This window comes from Ambystoma mexicanum, chromosome 3q (assembly GCF_040938575.1).
Source record: "Ambystoma mexicanum isolate Mex_15411 chromosome 3q, UKY_AmexF1_1, whole genome shotgun sequence".
NCBI classification, from domain to species: domain Eukaryota; kingdom Metazoa; phylum Chordata; class Amphibia; order Caudata; family Ambystomatidae; genus Ambystoma; species Ambystoma mexicanum.
Window position 1 is genome coordinate 1,243,452,381 of NC_090926.1, and position 17,576 is coordinate 1,243,469,956.

Below are 17,576 nucleotides of genomic sequence, written 5' to 3' on the forward strand. Positions count from 1 at the left end.
ATTTGCCCATTGAAACATCAACATTGATTATTGTTTCTACTCTATCTGCAGCTCAACCAAGCGTCCAAAATCCATAGACGACAGCGAAATGGAGAGTCCCGTTGATGACGTCTTTTATCCCGGGACCGGACGATCTCCGGCAGCGGGCAGCAGTCAGGCCAGCGGCTGGCCAAATGATGTGGATTCCGGTACAGAGTTTATCCTAATCTTGTCAAGTTAGTGACAGGTGTATGAACATGGAGGGGTGCTGTCACTGCAAACATGCACTCAGATTTAGATACATATGTTGCATACCCACTGATGATAGGTATCGACTGCCAAGCACATGATAAAACACCTATTAAGCACATGCATTAACACTGGCGACAAATATGGCCTTCCAGACATATAGTAATGGTAGCAATGGCACATGCCATTAGCATAAAAGTGCACAGATGTATATACATATATAGAAGAGACATTGGGCTGTCAGGCAAGTACAAACTCTGGGACGGTGATACTCTATCACACTGTAGTGTTTGCATGTAGACATCAGCTAATCTGAGCCAATGATATGATATGGCAGGACCATATCACGCCATCACACCATGCTAATCTGAGCCAATGATATGATATGGCAGGACCATATCACGCCATCACACCATGCTGGAGGCAGTCACACGAATGCATATGTATACGAATGTAGCATCGACACTGACAACATATCACGAATGCCACCAGATGGTAATGGCATGACTACCACATGCTGTCAAATTGAGCAGTCAACAAATAAATGTGGGATGGGCTCCCAGGGGGACCTTCACACGCTATCCATGCACTCGGATATACTTACATATGTAGCAAAGACGTTGAGGACAGACATGAGCTCCCAGTGATCTGCTAATGGGGGAAACATCACAAGCTACCCATGCAATCAGATATACTTACATATGTAGCAAAGACGTTGAGGACAGACATGAGTTCCCAGTCATCTGCTAATGGGGGAAACATCATAAGCTACCCATGCACACAGATATACTTACATATGTAGCAAAGACGTGGAGGACAGACATGAGCTCCCAGTCATCTGCTAATGGGGGAAATATCACAAGCTACCCATGCACTCAGATATACTTACATATGTAACAAAGACGTTCAGGACAGACATGGGCTCTCAGACATCTGCTAATGGGGGGACCTTTTCACACCCTTCCACACTGTGGCATGCATGTCCAAATATCAGGGTTGGTTGCAAGAATATGTTGTATCAGGCAAAGTGGCATGTTTGTGATGCCCCCCCCCCCCGCTCTCCCCTGGCAAAAGCAACAGATGTGATCCTAGGAGGCCCAATGCGGAATCCACTGAGTGAAGACCAAGGCAGTAGTACCTTTAGAACTAACCTTGCCACACACTCCAGATTGCCCTCTCATTTTCTCCGAGTTAACACCAGCTACTTGGGTTTCTTGGAGTAGATGCCTTGTTCTGCCATGCCAACAAGTATGTCATGCCAAGAATGTATCAACAGTAGATCAAGGAGTTCTCCTTGCAGCACTCTGGTCTGGTTTTAGTTTTTTCCTTTCTCTAAATGATATATATATATTTTTTTTAACTTGTATTTATTGGCAGGAAGTTGTGACAGGTACAACATGCATTACATTGCGCTAGACAGGAGCAACGGTATCATATTGTCAACAAGCTTTTTCATACATTAGGACATAGCACCATGAGGGAGGGTTGAGCCAACAAGGCAATAGGACGTACAGAGCACAGGGCCTAGGGGGCTCCAGGCAGGTTAGGTGAGGGGGTGGATCTCCACTCAGCACTGTCTCTATTGTTCAAATAGGTGCAAAACTCAGTCCACACATTTCTGGGTCGAGATGTCATGGGCAGGGAACCAATGTATTCCTCGTCGCACGTTTGTATCCAAGTGAGGGAGTTTAGCCACATTTCGAATGTCGAGGGTGAACGGCGCTTCCAGCATTGTAATATACATTTTTTGGCCACTATGGCTTTTTCTTTTTTCTTTGCATCATCCCCAGCCCATATGCCAAACAGCAAGGCCAGTGGGTCGGGTTCCACCGGGGTCTCTATTATTTCTGATAGAGCTTTTGTTACTTCCATCCAGAACGTGCCAAGTGCATCGCAGGACCAGAACATGTGGATGTGATCTGCCCCCTCAGATCTGCACTTTGGGCAGGTGTGAGCCTGGGTGCGTGCAAATTTTGCTACTTTATGTGGAGTGTAAAATAATCTATTGAAGAGTTTATACTATGAACCTGGCATTGAGGGAGACTTTGCGCGTATGCGTGTACATCTTGTTCCACATCCCCTCAGAAATTTCCAAACCCAGCTCCCCCACCCATTCCTCCCGTGGTTTGGGGGGTATCTCTCCTGACTTCCCCAGCAGCATTTTGTACAAAGAGGATATTATGCCCCTGGCGACCGGCGAGTTGGCAATGTATTGGATCTCAGGTGAGTCCGGGGGCTCGTCTGGATAGGTGGGCCACATCGCGAGGACAGCCACCCTCAATCTGAAGTATTGAAGCATTTCTAGTGGCGAGCCGGAGTGCTCGGGTCGCCATGTCTAAGGGGTGATACATTTCCCGTCTGGGTATAGATCTCTTAAGGCTCGATAGCCCAAGTCTGACCAGTGACGCAGAAGGTGTCGATCGTGTGTGGGGTAGAGTCCCGGAAACTGCCAGATGGGAAGCCACTTATAGTATGGGCGGTACTCAGGTCGTGACTGCAACAGTTTGTTCCATGCCTCGATCGTGGTGGCCACCGGTCGGCTGGGGCATCAGTTTGATATGCGTGGTGCAATATTAGGGATATGATATTATTCCCCTCTCCCGCCAGCTTTTCCAGTTTCACGTGTGGGGGGACTGTGAGTGCGTATACCAGTGCATGGCATGTTGGGCCTGTGCCGCCATCCAATACAATGTTAAGTCTGGGGCCGCGAAGCCTCCCTTTTCATAGGGACGGGTCATATACTGCCACTTTTTGCAGACCGCGCCGGAGTGCCAAAGGAATTGGGCGCACACCGAGTGGAACCTCTTGAAGTAGTGCTTCCCCGGCCATATTGGTACGTTAGCAAAGATGTAGAGGAGCTTGGGGACCGCTATAATTTTTAGTAGGGATAGTCTGCCCACGAGAGATAGTGGGAGGCAACGCCACCATTCCATTTTTGATTCTATGAGCTGCGCCGTAGCTACGTAGTTATACGCCAGCAGGGAGGATTTGGATAACGACACCTGCACCCCCAGATACTTAATGCCACCAGCGGACCAACGTAGGGGAAACTCACATGATGGTTGCTGCGTTGCCGCAGTTAGAGGAAACATCTCTGACTTAGAATAGTTAATGGTGAAGCCCGAGGACGTGCCTATCTTGCTTATGTCGCGGATGATCGGGTCTAGATATATAGATGGGTTTCTGACATATAAGAGTACATCGTCAGCATAAAGTGAGATGATTTCCGGTGTGTCGCACATGCGTATACCTTTGCATGTGTGTTGATCCCTGACGTTGTCTGCCATGGGCTCTATGGCGAGCGCAAATAGGATCGGGGGAAATGGACAGCCCTGTCGGGTACCCCTATATAGCGGAAAGGGAGGAGAAGTCAGAGAGTTTACCAGGACCATGGCTGTGGGTCCCGTATACAGCGGTTTTATGTATGTGAGCATTCATGGTCCCATCCCCATTTTCTCCAACACAGCCCACATGTATTGCCAGGAGACTATATCGAACGCCTTCTGGGCGTCTAGTGTGACCACTACAGCGTCAGCCATCGGGTCGATTCTAGACATCACGTTGACGAGTCGGCGAATATTGAGGGCAGTGGAGCGGCCGGGGAGAAAACCGCTTTGGTCCGGATGGACCAGATGTGGCATGATTGGAAGGAACCTATTCGCTATGACCTTGGCGTATATTTTCATATCCGTATTTATGAGCGATAAAGGCCTGTAGGAGCCGCACTCATCTGGGGGCTTCCTTGGCTTGGGGAGAACAGTTATCAGGGCTTCTCTTAAGGATCTCTGGAGGGCAGCTAATCGGAGCGACCCAGCCCAAACCTCGTAAAGTATGTGCGCCAGGATTGATACGTATTCTTGTTAAAACTCTGATGTGAGCCCGTCGGGGCCTGGGGCCTTGCCCTTGGGTAGGTCTGAGATTACCTGAACAATCTCTTCCAGGGTAAATGGGGCATCAAGTTGTTCTTTGGTATTTTGGGAGATAAGGGTCATTGGGATATGATCAAGAAGGTCGTCAAGATCATGGGCTGTGTGTTCCTGCTGGGAGCCATATAGGTCAGTGTAAAAGTCTGCGAAGGTTGATTAGACCAGTGTCTTGTGCCTTGCGCGTCTACAATGCTATCTATGCGGGTCTTGCCTCCCTCTGCGCGCACCAGCCTCGCCAGGGTTCTGCCTGGTCTATCTCCCTCGCCATATCTCTGCGCCGCCAGAGGCCGGGCATAGTACCGCACTTCCCTGAGGGCGTGAGATTCAAACAGTTCAAGCTCGGCCCTAATCTTCGCCATGGCTGCAGAGGAGGGTGACAGGGCATGCTCGGTTTCCAGCGCTTTTAGTTTTGTTTCAGAAGCGTGTAGGGCCTGTCTAATGGCTTTTAGTACCCCCGCCTCCCTAGATATGCACATCCCTCTGATGTATACTTTGAATGCTTCCCAACGGATCCCTTCAGAAGTGTCATGTTGTTTATTATTGTCAAAGAAGGTGTTAACATCCGATAGGATCTCAGCTTTAAAAACTATGTCACGCAGGGCCTCGGATTTGAAACGCCAGGCAGGGCGGTTGGGTGGGCCAGGGCCTAGTTGGATCTGCACAAACACCGGGGAATGATCAGAGAGTGTGCGCGCTAGTATCTTGACGTCTGCTATCCTACCCATCTGGCAGCCGGACACCAGGAACATGTCTATTCTTGACGAGCTGTTGTGTACTGAGGAATAGAAAGTATAATCTCTCACTAGGGGGTGTAGTGTTCACCACACGTTGTGTAGATTCAGGGACGTCATATGTGTGTTGAGTTGCTTTGCGGCTCGGGACACGGCCCTGAGGGTGCTGCCCGTTCTATCAAGGGTATTGTCTAGTATAAGGTTCATGTCCCCCCCCACACGACGGGGACCACCACGTACCTGGCGAGGAGGGAGACCAGCTCATCGAAGAATTCCGGGGAGTCGATATTTGGCCCATACGAGTTTACGAGCAGGCATTCCCCATTGGCCGGAGTACAGTGAAGGATTACGTATCTGCCTCCTGTGTCTATGTGGGACGTGTGGAGTGTAAATTTTACAGATTTGTGGATCAGGGTCAGAACTCCCCTAGATTGAGTGGAGTATTGTGTGTAAAACCCATTGGGTGCCCCAAGTCTGTGCCAAGTTTGATGCAAGGTGCTTCAGAGCGTGCGTCTCCTGGAGCAGGAGTATCTTAATTCCATGTCTCTGCGCATAGGTGATGATCTTGCGAGCCTTTGTAAAATTAGTTAACCCCCGAATATTCCACGTCATCATTTTAATGGACATGGGTGAAGGCTATAGGACATAACCAACTGAAGGATCTGTCTCTGCCTATCTTTCTATGCGCCGCTGCAGCATGAACGTACCACCCCACAATACCAGTCGCTTCCTTCCTGACAGATTTTATGTAACATTCCCCAACTTCCCCACCCTCCACCCTCACCGCCCTATCCCAACTAGCAGTGCAGAATACCCCTCCCCAGGAGCAACCAAGTGCGTGTCATCCCCAACCCGGCAGCACTCGACCAATAGCCCAACAGGGGCTCAAACTCAAAGGCTGCGCTTTTGAAAACATAGCAGCTGCAAAGGGGGCCGCTGCTGCCGTGTGACCAACTTTGATTAATAGTGTTGTGATGAAACATCATACATCATTAAACGGCAAATGTCACATTCAGTTACAGAACAAACTTATCATTGACATGGAAGATCAAAGCAGATGAGGGCCAAAAGTGGCGGGTACATGTACGAACGGTCTGCTAGGGTTCCATCCCAGCATGTGAGGTTGTGGTAGAGCAAGCTATAAATGTGTTCCCCTTCCATTGGTGGTGCCATCAAGGTGGTGGCGGTCTGGTACCAACGATTCCAAATGCTACAGAGCAGAAGAGACGCAGCGAGTGGGCGGGGGGGAAGGTTGCAGGGCGCCTTAGAAAGCAGGTCATCATAAGAGTCGAGGACACATTGCCTTAGTCGTTGTCCATTAGATCCCCCTCCGGTTCCGCTAGCAGGATTTGTGCTTCGATTAATTTGACTGCCTCTTCAGGGACCGTGACGAAGTAGAGTTTGTTGCGGTGAGTGAATTTCAAGCGGACAGGAAAGAGCATTGCATATTCAATTTTCCTTTCTCGTAGCGTCTTTTTCACCCCTCCAAATTGCCGCCGCTCCATCTGCACACCTACAGAGAAGTCTGGGAAAATCCAAATGACTTGTGAGTCCAGCCGTAGTTCACCTTTTTTTCTGGCTAGGCAGAGTATGTGGTCCCTGTCTTTTAGCTTAAGAGCTTTGTTATTATCGGCCTGGGGAAGTCGCCTGTCTTTGGGCATGGTGCCAGTGCACGGTGGGCTCGCTCTACAGAGAAGAACGGTGATAGCATGGGATTGTCCAGGAGATATTTCAGTAGCTGTTCAACCGCAAGTTCGATCTGCCCCTTAAGTGCCGATTCAGGAACACCCACTATACGGATATTATTTCTTCGTGACCTAGATTCTAGGTCATCACACTTAGCTTTGACCTGTTTCATGTCGCACATGAGCTCCGTAACCGTATTCTGTAGGGCGTGAACGCCATCCTCTGTAGTACCAATTCTGTTCTCCGCCTCCGTTATTCTGGCTCCGTGTTGGTGTAATTTGGTTTTTAGCGAGGCCACATTCGCATTGATATCGTCAAGTTTCTCATGGAAGGCTGCAATGTTTTTTTGCCATAGATTCCATTATAGTTGTTAGGTCCGGCTGAGGAGGAGCTGGCGGTAAATCTATTTCCTCCTGTTCTGCGCTGGTTGAGCCCTGTGCCGGCCTGATCGCCGCCTTAGCAAATTTCTCCATCGCCCCAACCTTGGTGGTCCCCTGCAATCTATTTGACATTGCAGCTGTAGGGGGGGTTGGCGCCTCACTAGGCAGGGTAGTTGGTGAGCGTTAGTCAGGAGGGCTCACAGTGAGTGCGGCAGAGTGCCCCTGTCATAAATGGTCAAGCCGTACTGGCACGGAATTTAGGTGGCTGGCCCTTTCGAGGGGGCAGGGCTCAAGCGTGGCAGGATGGCAGCAGTGGGGGCCCGGTGGGGGGCGAGGTGGCTCGTATTTTGAGGAATCCGGCGAATGAATTACAGTGGCACCGAACACAGCGGTCAGGGTCGAGCCCAGTGTCGGCAGGCGATCTCCAGTGTGACCAGTATATTCCCTTGAGCCTCTGGGAGCCTGCAGGGCGGGGTTGAGCAGAGCTCCTTGGTGTTACATATGACTAAATCCTGCAGTTCGCTGTGCATGTGTCCAAATGGAGCCAGAACCCCTATGTTCCGTCCCACCCCACCAAGTTAGATTGCCAGTAGGGGCTTCAGTGTTCCAGGATGCAGTGGTTATGGATGCAGGCCAGCCCAGCCTCTCGATGACCGGAGGTATGGCTCCCCAAACCCTCCGCAGGGGCCAGTGTGTCTTGGACCAAGATTGAGATATGGCAGAGTTAATATTCCGGGTGTGCTACGTGCCCGCAGCGCACCACCGGCACTGAGTTCACCACTCCAGTGGGGGTGGGGAGAAGGCACAGGAAGGCCTCGATCAGGCGGTGCGCCCTAATCCATCTCGGTCGGGAAGCGGGGGACCGGGGGAGGCAGAGGGCCCCAGCCGTCCAGCGGAGAGGCTAGATACAGAGGATGGTGAGGGGAGAGCGGGAGAGAGCAGGAGATCCCTCGGCTCCACCCACGACCGCTAGGTCTCACAAGGCCAGTTGCGCCGGGTGGGCGGCGGTAGCTGGAGCACCAGCTCTTATTCCCCCCTGAGCACCTACCTCCGCCGTCCACAGTCGGCCGGAGCCCGCAGCAGCAACGCCAGGGGGGGGGGCGGACGGCTCCTCCTCACTGCACGGCCGTCCAGGCTGTGGCTCTCCGTCAGCTCCTCCACTCCCAAATGTGGCTGCAGAGGGGGCAAGGCGGCGCACACCACCCCAGCAGGCCTGCGCGGGCCGAGGCCGCAGCAGGCGCCCCGTTCGCCACTTGTCCAGGGGGCAGGCCCGGCAAGCCTCGTGTGGAGGACCGTGCGGAGGTCCGTAACTCGGGTCCACTTGATCGTTTCTCCTTGATTCTTCGGCCGAGTGTGCCCTGTGATCGTCGGGTGCAGTGGAGAAAGTTTCAGGGCGTCCTGATGTTGGATGCCGCCGTTGTGCACGGATTGCAGTCGGTGGAGCACAGAGCTCTTAGGCTAGGCAGCCATATTGCCGACTGCTCAACAGCGCCCCCTCCCTTTCTCTAAATGATTTATCCCAACACACTGTGCTTTTAGTGCATGCACTGACCAACTACATGGTGGACAAGTTCCCAGTCTTATTCAACTGTTTAGCCCTTCCTCTCTCATGTTGTGCCTGATTTACAGGACTTGGTTCTCTGCTGCAAAGCAAAATGTTTTCCAGTTGTACCTTATTTGTGTAACCTATGATAATAGCATTTCTGTTGTTTCCCCATTCTTCCCCTTCGCGTATGTGTAGCCTGCTAAACACCGACGTGCTCGGACACATTCCCTTGCTACACCCGAGTGTAAACACACACAACGCATGCACATAAACTCATAGATACATTCTTATACTGTCACAGAATGATACACATTGTCCTATTCTGTTAATAGACTGTTCAGACAGTGGTGGAAATACAACATTGTGCAACTATTAGACCAACAGCTTACCATTGATCAGTTTTCAACTAAACTAAATGTCGCAAGGGATTAAAGACAGCAATTATTCAATTTAATGGGCTGATGGGCATGTCACTAGCTTTAGAGGGTGCCTGTGGGTTCGGAGGTGTTAATTCCTCCTTTCCTCTCTCCTTTCTTTCTACTCTCCTTCTCGCTCCCTCAGATCCGCTGATCTCTTCCTACTCACAGAACCTCCTTCCCTTTGTGCTTCCTCTCGTTTCCGTTCCTTTCAGCTTCTAGCCCCCATCACTGGAACTCTTTACCTCTCTCCATCCGTTCCATTTCCTCTTACCCCTCTTTCCGTTCCTTCTTGAAATCTTTCCTTCTTCACCTCCTGCCCTAACTCCCCTCCTTCTCCTATTATTTCCCTCCTTTATCTCTACCCTCCTTCCTACATCCCCTCTTCTTCCCTTTATTTCTCATCCCTCCTTTCCTCCTCCTTTTATCTCTGTATTCTTTTCCTGCTCTGACCTCCCTTTCTACTTCCCTTTCTTCTTCCTCTTATCTATTCCTCCTTTAGAACTGGTCAATTGATCTAAATACTGTTTTTGATGGTTTGTTTCATGTCTTTGTAACTTCATGCATCTTGTTTACTATGGGCCTCATTAGGACCCAGGCGGACTTCGCGGTGCTAAATGCACCGCGAAGCATGGCGGAAAGCCGCCGATAGCGCCATGGGGGTTGGCGGATTTACCGCCCCATTCCGACCTCGGCGGAGCGGTAAATCCCCAATCCCCATTCTGCCCTTCCCCATTCCCATTTTTGCCCCATAGGGTATAATGGGAGTGGGGAAGGAGTTAATTACGCCACCGTAAAATACGGTGGCGTAATTAACAACGAGGTCCCGTAGCGCCATGGTTTTCTCCGCCTGGTAAAACCAGGCGGAAAAGGCCGCCATGGCGCTACGGGAACTCGTAGTATGGCGGAGAGGTACGCCATGCACTACGCTGGCGTAACACCCTCTCCGCCAGGGTCCTAATGAGGCCCTATGTATTCTTGTTGTATTGTAAAGCGCTTTGGCGTAAAGCGCTATATAAACCTAATAAATACAAATAAATACAAATTCTAGCTTCACTGCTAGCTGTGGATTAGTAGGGCATCACTCTGATTTCAGTGATGCATCATGGGTTTGTAGGACATAACCCTACTTTTAGTGGTGGTCTGGGGGTTCAGAGATCATCAACTTAGTTTCAATGAAGAGTGTGATTTGGGGAGCCATAATTCAAGATAGAGGGTTGTGGCATGGTTTGAAGCTTGTGCCTCTTATATTTGTATTTGGGTTTTTATATAGTGTGGACCCATCTGGGAAGCAACAGATTGCTGTACAATTGAGGGTATCATCTGTTATAAGGAGTGGGGTGCTTCAATATGTGGCATGCAATGTTTCAGCTATGTGTATTCATAATCATCATCATGTTTATTCGGATATGCAGGAACAAACCATAAAAACTGTACACAGTACAAAAATATCTAACAAGTAATACACAATAAAAATAGACATCCATTCGGAAAACACATGGAGTAATAGCATCTGAAAAAAAGAAGCTCATGGTTACAGTTCATTGAGTAATATTTGCTAGCTCATTTCAAGGAACCATACTCATCAAACATTTTCTTTGATACAATGCTTTTTTTCAAAAATGAGAGTAGCGTCCAGCCCACACATGGAGAGTCCACCCACAACAGATATATTAATGTAGGTCTGTACTGAACAAAACCCTGTTCCTGCAATAAAGGTTGTATAATCCACCTTCTGGCTGGTGCATAGACAGGGCAAAAAATGATCAGGTAAGATAAATCCTTATTAGGAGCACCACATACTGAAAAGATTTGCCCCCTCCCCTCTGGACCATCCTACAACCAAGGCCCTCAGATGAATACAGTTAAACCTTACACTGGAGATCCACACATGATCTGCAGGGAATTCTGCCCAAAGCAGGTAACGATGTACACCAAGGACATTAAAGTCATCAAATCATGGTTCTTAGGTTTCTCAATTTCTGATCCTTCTATATCTAGTCTTACAGATTCAAATAGACATACTGTCCAATGATTTATCTCTCTCCGGGAGAGTATACTGCTTGGAGGGTACAATGCGTGGTATTGATTCCCCTCAACTGTGTATTGATATTACGCAGCCATGGAATCTTATCCCCCAGATTCATGCCTGGTAGTAATGTTATCAGTTCATGCGTTAAAGTGGCTCTGACATTTCCCCATAACCTGAGCCAATGAAGTACCGGCCGCAACAAGATTGTATCCTCGATTGGTGTGCACCCTAACTCTATATGTACTCCAAAATTTGGACCGAGGTTGGCAACCTCAGCAAATTCTTAAAGAATTGGTTTTCCAAAGTCTGGACTGCAACCATATTCGAGTCACCCCATAGCTCCATTCCAAATCTGGCCACCGATGCCACTTTGTCCTTGTATCGGTTTAGCTTTAAACCTAGACATAACCCCAGTCACCCGTCCCAAGGCCTGCTTAAACCTCAATGCAAGCTTAGATATGTGGGCCATGGCACCAACACTTGCGTAGAATCTAACCTCCAGGTAATAAAAAAATAGACCCTTGGGATGACAGTGTTCCTGCAATACATGGACCTAAAGTTAATCCTCCTCCTACCCTTCCAGCAAGCCATCACCGCTGACTTACCTGCATTTACAACCAGGACTTGCCCTTCCATAAAAATGGCATACTCTGAAATAAGTACTTGTAATGCCCTTGGTGTACGGGCCTTCAAGACAGAGTCATCCACATATAGTAGAACTGATAGCTGCTGACCCGCCATTTTTAGAACATTGGGAGAAGCTTTTAGGATATGGGTATTCACAAGGACCTCCAGTTCCACTATAGACCATAAGGTGGGGGATTCTGGTTCTAGTTTCAGAGGTGGACCATGTGTTGATAGTTCATTAGGCCAGCTTCTGCAGTGGGCCCTCAGTGAGAGTTCATGTGCCTATTTTCACAGGTGGATTATGAGTTGATAGGTCTTGACTCTAGTCTTAGACATGGACCATAAGATGGTATTTCTTAAGTCTTGATCCAACATTGAACCATGGATTGATGTTTATAGCTCTAGTTTCAGCAATGGGCCACGTATTGACAGTTCATCTTGCTCTAGTTTCAGGTGGACCGTTGTTTGGGCGTGAAAGGTATGGACTCTAGCAGGCCCCAGAATGTGCACTATCCCTTGGCTAGCGATAATTGACTCTTGGTGATTATGGAATGGTGTGCTGTGTGTATGTTTTGAATGGAGTTGGCGTGTGAATTTTAATGAGTGAATTATAAGCTTCAGAACGCAGTCCTGCCTGAATGGCTTCATGCCCACCAGATGAGATTGAAGGCCAGGGATTTGCCATTTCAAAGACATGTTCCATTAAAAGCAATTTGCATGGCAGCCACGTGGATTCTTTAAGCACTGCTCTTTTGAAACTAGCGACCAGTCCTCAGGGACACTTTTGCCTCAGTTTAGGTTCCATCTTGCGGGTAGAGCGACACTTTGCACTCTCCCATTGGTATGGACAAAAGGAGATGGGACAGAGGAGTAAGAAAATATACAGTTTATAAGGCCCAGAATAAACACAGGTGAATAATGCAGAACACAGTAATGCTACTACTTAAACGCACACTAGGTAAAATATATATATAGTCACTTTTCGGTCAATGTGGAAAAGTACAGATTCCCTTCAAAACCTCTAAGGAGGGAAATCACACAAACCTTAACGCAATGGCCATCTCCAGATATGGATATCCCTAACTTAAGAAGTCATGCCCTGCGAAGATTGGAGCCTTGTGCTCAATGTTATGTCTGCGTAAAAGCACTCGTCGATGCATAAAGCTCACAAGGTACAAACCTCAATGGGAAGGAAAAGTTAGAAGAGGACACTGCAGGGTGAGAAATTCGATTCCAAGAGTCAGAGGCGGGTCTGCTACAGTGAGCAAAGCTGTCCCCAACCTTCGGACTACTATAGGAAGCAAGAGCCACCCAAGTCAAGACAAGGACTACAAGTGATCCTTTGCGTGTAAAAACGGTGTGGATGAACTAGGGGCCAACGGTAAGTAGTATGATTACTCGCCGCCCTTACCTCATTCTGGGCTCAAACTTGCCAGGTTTGAAGAAGGTCGCCTCTCTCCTTCGTTAAGCTTTAAAGTGCAAAGGCGCTTCAGGTGCAGATGTGGGACCGATTAACATCAGGAGCTGTATCTCTCATCTTGAATGCAGGACAAAGAAAACACCAATGCAGCTGGTCTGAGGACACTTGAATAAAGGCGGGAATGTCACCAGCAACGACCGCTACTGTAGCACAGTGACGCAGGAGCACCCAAGTCTTGCGGACTGACGCATGTTTCCCTCTTGCGGCCCAAAGCGGTAGGAGATTTGGCAAGAAGCTGGCTTACTGTGTGAACTAGGGATCTCCCAAAGCTCTACCCGAAACTTGATGTAGCAGTGCTCCAGCACAGGTGCCAAGGGACAAGCTGGTTAGTTCATTGGAGGTCCCAGGGACATTTCCGAGAAGGCTTGTTTGCAGGGCACCAAGGAGAGGTTGAGAGTGATTGGTCCCATCACTCAAAAGGTTTGAATCACCTTTGCCAAACCTTCTCTGCACGGTCCCGGACAGTCCATGGATCTGCTTTGCTTCCCAGGATACTTGGCTCTGTGTAGAGGTTGATTTGGACCTCAGGGTGATCTGCAGGTGTGCCCTCAGAGGCCCTCCTTATATCCTAAAGTCCAGTGAGTGCTTGCACCCCAGCCGGCCAGTGAGGAGATCTGCCCCACTCATGCACGATAGCAGTGGTCCAATCAGGGACCACTGCAGCTCTCCTGCTCTCGTGCAAGCCAGACATCCTGTCAACAGTAGTTTTGATTGGGACCAGACAGTCCCAGCCCACTTCCTGGGTATGCACACATGTGACATGCATTAGCATGCGAAAAGCCCCATCTTTTTTGGAATTAATGTCTCCCAAATAAGGACTCCCGGGTGAGAAAGAGCAAGGAAAAGACCAAAGGACAAAATGGCTAATGGAGCAGACAAAAGACCTTGTGGCATGGCCATGATGGTAAGCGCGGTATGCCTTGGTAAAAGTTCATAAAAATACACAAAAAGCTTCTCCTGCCATCAGTTTGTTTGTTTTAATATTTGTAATGCGCGTCAGACCCGAGGGTATCAGGGCGCAATAGGCATCAAGAGGGTTGATCAGCTTCTGTTACAATGCTGTGCGAGATCATACATTTTATACAATTTATGCAAGAAATTAAGACAGGCAATATGTAAGTTAGTTGCACACTGAGGCATAGGCACCGTAGACAATATATACAATATGTACAGGCAGAACCGGAATAGCATTGTGGATATGGTGACAGGTCATAGGTCATTTTCCTTAGTCCAGTGGATGAGGTTGGTCCTGAAGCGTGGATAAGGTAGGTCTTCCCTCAGGGGTGGAGGGAGGGAGTTCCAGTATTGGACAGCTTTGACTGGGAAGCTGCTGCCACCAGTCTTCGTGCATTTAAATCTGGGCACCATTAGAAGGTTGGCGTTAGCCGTTCTCGCGGGATGGTTGGAGGGTTGTCTCATGAATCTAGCTATGAGGTATTGTGGGGCGGCATATTGGACACATTTGTGTGTCAGGGAGGCTGTTTTGAGGAGGATTTTATCTTTCGTGGAGAGCCAGTTATTGGATCTTCTAAACTCAGATATGTGGGCTTTCTTAAGAATGCTTAGGGCTGCTCTCTATGGATTGTTTTGTAGAATGGATCTTGTTAGTGATGTATTTGTTGCTCCTAGACTGTGCCTAGTCTACTCCTAGGCACATTGTCCATTTACCAAAAAATTCTTAAGGGATGTCTACAGCTCGAAAACGCAAGGACCCAGTGCGCGGTACAGTAATGTACTTTGCGCACTGAAATACAGTTGCCAAATGTGACGACAAAGTCATAAGACTAAGGGAAACAATGTTTCCCAGTACTGACTGTCAGAAGGACAAGTCAGTTTCCCCAGAATGATGAGTGAAAGCCCAGTGGAGCGCAGCTGACGGCTGTGCTTCACTGGCAGAAAGTCAGGTCAGGAGGCTGAAACAAAAGCAAAAAGTTGGGGGGTCTGCAAAAAAGTCCAGACTTTTGAGCCGAGTTGTCAATAGTAAATACAATGTTTATCCTCTCCTATCTAATTCATACATTATCATTTTCCAAAGCAGTCCGTCTGGATGCTGCTTTCCTGGACTTTACATCAGCCTTTGAAATAGTCAACCATGAGGTTCTGCCGAAGGAACTAGGCTATAATAGGTTTGTACCATGTTTCGACGATGCAAGTCTGATTCAGCGCCACAGAAACTGTCCCAAAAATTCTCTGTAATTTCTCTTCATAAAAAAAGTTACAACCAAGTCAAGAGACGTTGCATATATGTTATCCTAGCTCTGGTTTTGCTCTTGAAAGATTGCATAGCGTCCTAGCACCAACATCCAACAATCCGAAAGCGCTGAAATAAAAATCAAGTTAATGCAATAATCCACTCCCAAGGCAATCAAGACTAAAAATCATGTAACTAAGGCCATGGGAGATCTACGTGCATGACGGCTTCAAGGTGCTGTAGATAGTTTTGCCATTCTATTAGCAGCACTCGTTAACACTGTTTCCAAACCCGCCCCTTTAGGACCCCCATGCTCTTAACCATTGCCCTCTTGAGGAAGAGACAAGTCAGTGCACCCAAAGATGTGGCTGCCCTCCCCACTTTCCCGACGACAATGCTGAGATTGGAGGAAGATTTTGCATTTTGTTTTCGGTTCTCAGCTGAGAGTGGAAAATAACTGACATATGGTTGCTAAAATTAAGTATGCTAAACTAAGGATGCTAGCAGACCGGTATGTAACTAGAAATTTCAGTTTCTGTCTCTGGCCAATTATTTATATTTTAGACTCAAAAGTTGCCGCCCTCCCTTCCCCCCCAAGTACCTTTTAGTCTTTGATGCTTATTTACTTTTATGAAAAGTCTGCACCAGCTTTTTATGCAAGGGATGGTGAATACATTTTACACACTGCACCTTTACTGTTGTCACATCCCGGCTTGATGGCCTTTATGGTGCCTCCCTAATAGTTCATAGCCCTTTGTGTATTTCCATATTCTTTGGCTGAATACGCCTCCTGGAGCCAGTTAATCTGGGTATGGCATGGGAGCGCAGTGACTAAGGAAGCCAGCAGACCGGTATGGAACTTGAGATTTCACTTTCTGTCTCACAACTAATTATTTATATTTTAAATACAGAATGTGTTCCCCCACAAATTTAATCTTTGATGATTATTTGCTTTTAGGAAAAGGCTGCTCCAGCTTTTTGGGCAAGGGATGGATTTCTATGTTGCTGAATAAACCTTACACACTTCACTTTTGCTGTTTTCACATTCCACCTTGGTGGCCTTTACGGCATATCATCTGTTTTTGCACCTAGAAACACTTGTGTACAGGCGCATTATAAATGACTTATCATATTATATCATTTTATTTGGCTGAAAACGCCTCTGGCAGGCATTTAATCTGGACATGAAATGGCAGTGCAGTGACGAAGCTAGCATACCAGTATGTAAATTGAGATTTCAATGTCTGTCTCCAGACCAATTATTCAGATCTTAAGACTCAGAATTTGTTCCAACCGCAGGGTTCATATAACTTTTTCATCTATTAATGATTATTTACTTTTAGGAACAGAGTGTCCCAGCTTGTTGGGTAAGGGATAGAATTACAGTTTTTTCTGCACCTTTGCTCTTGTCACATCCGGCTTGGTGGCCTTTGTGGCAACTCGATGATAGCCCTACGTCTATTTCAATATTCTTTGGCTGAATATGCCCCGGGCAGCTATATAAACTGTGAATGGGGCAGTCATTCAACAGACACGTGCAGTGCAGTACCAAAGGCACACCAAAGGCAAGCCCATCTGTGCCCGATAGCTCCTGTATCTGTCCCAGGTCCCCCAACCTTGGTGGTTCCCAAGTACACCTGAAGAGCCCTGCATTGATACAAGATATTCTGTACAAAGAGAACCCTGAACATTCAATTCTCCTTTCTAGAGACTTCTGTCTCAAGAATTCTATAGTCGCCAAGACTGAGCACAGAGCAAACTCGTCCACCTGTGAACTGTCAACAGTCCTAAAATACATGCTACTTAAACACAAGGTCTTCAGTGAGGAACCAACTATCCTTTCAGGACTCTATATTGGAAGAGAATTTGACTAAAACTTGGCTGAGTCAAATCTACGCACTTCCTCAGAAATGGTGCTGGAAAATTATAAAATCTTTATATAGTCCAACCTTATCTATAGGGAGGGGGTGCTTACTGTTCACCAATAATTGGAGTCAGCAGAGCACCAACCCCATGAAATATCAGATACAGAGGGAGGTCCTTCTAGTAGAGCTAAACTGAGATCAGCTCATCAGCTATAACCTGCTGTTGATATATAAACATCTCAATGAGAATAATAGCTTCATAGACAGACTAGTAGAGTTTGGCACAGAACCGCTACTCTGCTATTAGAATCTGATCATACTGGGTGTTTTTAATTACTGCTGTGCGGTTACCAGCGATCCTACTACAGCACGTTTACTGACTTTCTTGGATGGCCTGGGCCATAGTACCGGGATCTCCTCTCCCACACACTGTACAGGACATGCGCTGGTCCAAATGTTCAAATCCTC

The 17,576-nt window shown here is 47.9% G+C and overlaps 1 protein-coding gene across 13 annotated transcripts in view; it reads left to right on the forward strand.

The window, feature by feature from the left end:
• The window catches only part of NFIX (nuclear factor I X), a 2,606,865-nt gene that overhangs the window by 2,145,811 nt on the left and 443,478 nt on the right, over window positions 1-17,576 (forward strand). For all 13 annotated transcript variants that reach the window (XM_069604191.1, XM_069604190.1, XM_069604198.1 and 10 more), the window contains one exon: window positions 52-188. In XM_069604191.1, the coding sequence (XP_069460292.1) occupies window positions 52-188 (137 nt within the window). The remainder of the gene's footprint in view (window positions 1-51; window positions 189-17,576) is intronic.